Source organism: Etheostoma cragini, chromosome 7 (assembly GCF_013103735.1).
Source record: "Etheostoma cragini isolate CJK2018 chromosome 7, CSU_Ecrag_1.0, whole genome shotgun sequence".
NCBI classification, from domain to species: Eukaryota; Metazoa; Chordata; class Actinopteri; order Perciformes; family Percidae; genus Etheostoma; species Etheostoma cragini.
Window position 1 is genome coordinate 6,151,658 of NC_048413.1, and position 4,595 is coordinate 6,156,252.

At 39.8% G+C, this 4,595-nt stretch overlaps 1 protein-coding gene and 1 long non-coding RNA gene across 2 annotated transcripts in view; both read right to left on the reverse strand.

The window, feature by feature from the left end:
- The window catches only part of LOC117948343, a 22,224-nt gene that overhangs the window by 1,467 nt on the left and 16,162 nt on the right, over window positions 1-4,595 (reverse strand). The window lies entirely within an intron of this gene.
- sdf4 (stromal cell derived factor 4) overlaps window positions 1-4,595 on the reverse strand; it is an 8,885-nt gene that overhangs the window by 1,467 nt on the left and 2,823 nt on the right. Inside the window, exons 3-6 of the mRNA XM_034877939.1 lie at window positions 3,549-3,685; window positions 3,328-3,441; window positions 3,069-3,227; window positions 109-284 (exon numbers count right to left, since the gene is read on the reverse strand). Coding sequence (XP_034733830.1) covers window positions 109-284; window positions 3,069-3,227; window positions 3,328-3,441; window positions 3,549-3,685 — 586 coding nt within the window. The remainder of the gene's footprint in view (window positions 1-108; window positions 285-3,068; window positions 3,228-3,327; window positions 3,442-3,548; window positions 3,686-4,595) is intronic.

The following is a 4,595-nucleotide window of genomic DNA, read 5'->3' on the forward strand; positions in this document are numbered from 1 at the left end:
TATATATATAACCCCATTTAGTAGTTACTGACTCCAAAAAGTATCAAAATAATTTAAAAAAAGGGAAGAATCAAACGAGACATTAACTGAATTTTTGCTGTCTCTCACCTCCAGTTCCTCCATGGTTACGATGCCATTGCGGTCCGAGTCGATGACGTCCTCGAACTCCTTCTTCCTCTCCCGGACCCAGTCGTCGTCGATGTCCTGCGCCTGCTGGTTCTCCACGGTGCCCACAGGCAGGGAGATGAACTCGGACAGGGTCAGCTTCTTATCACCATCCTGGTCTACAAGCACAGCACCAACCAATATGTGATACATCTTCATAAAACACATAGGTATTAATGTAGGATACAACATCAAATAGACGGAGCCACTATTATATTTATTACATAAACAGATGAGACCTTTGCAAATAGAAACAGCTATAGGAAGGTTTGTTACCCTGTTTTGATGGAAATGTAAAAAACAATGGGCTTTATTTGGAACATGAAATCCTACAAAATGCAACCCCAGAAAAATGTAATGCTTTCAGTTACAGTATAGTCATATCCTTTAAAAACATGAATATGTGTATGACGGCCTGGTGTGTCCAGTACACGACTCTAGAGCTGATACATCTAGTCGGATCAATCCTTCAAAGTCATTTTTGAATGGAAACTGCCAAAAATTAGCTGGTTCCAGCCTGTAAGACGTCGAGATGTTTGGCTGTTTTATATGGATTTATTCGACAGTGAACTTGTTGTCTTTGGGTTTTGCGACGCTGTTTCGACAAAAACTTGCTATTTAAAGACGTCACCTTGAGCTATGGCAACTTGGGATTGGCATATTTCTTTTATTAAAGTTCATAACTCAGACAACTGATGAAGGAATTTGAAGTCAAATCAAGTGATTAATGCAGATTAATAATATCAGCGATTAACCATGTGATTTTGATGTTCCTGCCCCATGCTTGATGTTATTCTACTGTGCCGTCTGAGGCAAAAAGCAGAAGCCAACTTCATCAGCTTTTTATAGTACGAGTGGGACCTGAACACTGGGTTCCATTCACATGCACCGAGACCAAACCGGGTCACCTCATGACGTTGGAACTAATATTGGTGATCTAAATACCAAACTACAGAGAGAGTTACAGTTAGTGGAGGACTGGATCAGGAGTAACAAACTGATTCTCAATGGCTCGAAAACTACCAGTTTAGTGGTTGGAACTCATTTTTCTTTAAGTTCCAAACCGAAACTTGAACTCAGAATAGAGATAACTTTTGTAGAGCAAAGAGAAGAGGCTAAACTTTTGGGTGTGATGATTGACAATAGACTGTGTTGGGACAAACACGTTCAAAAACTGGTAGCTAAAATGGGCAACACCTTGTCGGTTATTAAAAGGTGAACAGGCATCTTGACACCACAGACGGTTAAACAGGTCCTTCAGGCTTTGTTTTTGTCACATCTGGATTACTGTTCAGTGGTGTGGTCCAGCACTTCAGCAAATAATATGAAGAAATTACAAGTGATTCAGAATAAAGCTGCACGTGTGGCTCTTTCGTGTGGGTTCAGATCAAATGTTGATAAAATGCATAAACAACTCACATGGCTTAAAGTTAAAAATAGATTTGTGTATTCGTTAATGGTTTTTTTACATAACATTATAACAAACAAAACACCTTTTACTTTATATACAAAACTATCCTTTAGTACTGCTATACATCATTATTCAACGAGGCATGCAGTAGGAGGGAGTTTTATTTTACCTAAAGTGAAAACCAAATCCATTCAACGTTCAGTTAGGTACAGAGCAATGTGTGAATGGAACTCTCTCCCAACAACTAGAAAACAGAACTCTCAGTATGGCTTCAAAAAATTACTTAAGACATATTTATTTCAAAGGAATTAAATATTTAGAATAAAATTAGGGGGCGCAGGGCTTTTTGTCATTGTATTTCTTAAAATAGATTAATCTATTCGGAGTAGTGTCTTTGGTTTAATTTTTATTTGTATTAACTGTGTTAATTGTAAGATTTATTTATGATTGTATTTTCAAATGTATGTATGTATGTATGTATGTATGTATGTATGTATGTGTAATGTAATGTTATGTGTATTGTCAAGAAAAGATTGTAGGACCCCAGGAAGCTTTTAGTGTATGCTGCAGCTAATGGGGATCCAAATAAAACAAACAAACAAACGTTAACAGCAGTATTGTCCCTGTACGTAAACACACCAACATCGCAAATATCCTAATCCAGTGTGCATTAAAGCTGCTATAGACAATACGTTAATATTAACAATGGACACGATTACTACATGCGTTTTGGTTCTATAGCCAGTTTTAGTTTGCTCCCCTCAGCATCATATCCTGCAGCAGTTTACAGCGAAACGGCTCTAAATCCCCACTGTGCACTTCCTGTTCAGCCAGCTAGATAGAAAGCTTGAGCCTAGCTAGTGCACAAAGTGAAGAATTCAGCAGCTTAAGAGCCAGATATTTCCATGAGGAATTAGTGGAAATCAAAAAGGATAACAGGCTTGTCAATCTTGACCACCGTCAGCAGGAGTCTGGATGCTGATGTTGCTGCGTTACGTCGATGCTGGACCTGCAAATGAGCTGCTGCTTGCTAACTAGTTCCCCATGTCAACTTAAAGGCGATGTGCTGAGTGGGTTTCCTCTGTCTACAAGTAGGGTTGGATATCCTTTGTTTTTTTTTCCCAATTCCAGTGATAAAATGAAACTGTGCCGGTGCCTGAACCGATAATTAAAAAAATTAAAAAAGGGAAAAGCAACATTTTTTCTTGTTTGATCCTCTAAAGCAAAATAGTGACATTTTGCACCGTTAAGCTGTCTGCATTTTAACTGTGTTAACCCGGCTACAAGCTAACGTTACCTGCTGTCAGATGTAATGCTAACCATCAACACATGCAGCGATGCTTCTGTTGCTTCGGAGCTGCAGAGCAGGCATTTCAGTGGCACCGGTGCCAAATTAGCATCGGGCTTCGGTACCCAACCCTACCTACAAGTGTCTTAAAAATAGTTACAACAGGTTTAAGACAATGATTCAGATAAAATAGGTCAAATGTACCCAGGTCGCGTACGATCTCCTTGACCATGTATTTGAGCATGCCTCTGCTGTGCTCCGGGTGGAGGAAAGACAGGAACTCCTGCTCATTCAGCAGCTGGTCAGCGGGGGGGTTGTCCGCCTGAAACCAGCGGTCCTTCAGGCTTTCCAAAACCTCCTGAGCTGCAGCCACGACGGAGAGAAGATTCAGCTCAATTATATTCTTACTTTGATATCTGTGGCACATATGTTGTCACCCTTTTTCAAAAAGTTCTATACTTACTTTCCTCATCCAGTTTCAGATCTTGGTTATTCTTGATTTTCTCAGCCATTTCCTTTTCATTGAAACCTTTGCTGGCCAGAAATTTGACTCTGTATTCATCCCATGTCACGTGACCTATGGACAAGGCGCAAGTTGAGCATTTTGCTTTTGACTTTACAGTAAAAATATTTATTTAACTAGAAGAGGATTTGATGTTTTTACAGGGTCCGGGTCTCTCTCACCATCACCGTCGGGGTCAACGGCACGGAAACTGTTCTTGTTCTCCTCCATGGCCTCCTGGAAGTGCTCCTCCGTCTTCACCATAATCCAGCGCTGCATCTCCTTGGCGCTAACACTCCGGTCCTTGTTGAAGTCAACCCTGAGGATGGAAATAAAAATGAAAAATGAGTGGCTGATTTAACTTGAGTTGTTGAACATGAACCCAGTCCTCAAACTACTAAGTGTATGTACTCCCAGCTGTAATGAGCCATCATCTGTCCTAGTGTATGCAATCTGGTGCTTCTGGTTAAACCGACCATGCACTAATACCCGTAAACATTGACATGTCTTTACCATTTAAGATGGTAAAGACATGGGGGTTAGGGGGGATGGGAAATTTGGAAAGTCATGGGAAAGGATTAGTTCTTTTTCAGCTCAAGTGCATTCTTTCTTTCAATACAGCTACTCTGATGTACTGCCTCATGGGTTTTCTTAAGTGAGAGTGTTGTTGCATATCCGGACTTTGAGGAAATTTACCCTAGTAAAAAACAAAAAAAACACTGCGGTTACACAACACTCTTTCATTTCATCATTGTGTGTTTTGCAATACCCTGTTGTAACACACATCCAGCTTCTCATAACAGTGTATAAGTATAGTTATTAGGGATGAGCGAGTACAGCATTATCTGTATCTGTTTACCACATGAATGATCTGTATCCGGATCCGTACTCGGACTGGGCGGGGCCTAAACCGGAAGTGGTCAGATTTAAACAGGAAGTGGGTCGGGCTCTCTTGAAATGTGCGGGCTTTAACCGGTATGTTATTTAATCATGCAATTGGTATGAGTTGATCAAAAATTTGATATTTATTGCTGATTTGAAAACTATTTACATGACAGCATCAAGCTTCAGATCAATGGTGTTGTCATGGTAACAAACATACTATATACAGAACGTTTTGCAACAATGAATACGACACATAACGTTGCAATTATGAAGTCAAATGTAATGAACAAGAGTTTTCATACTCAATATAACTTTTTTTTTTTTTTTTTAAACATCAGGTGTGT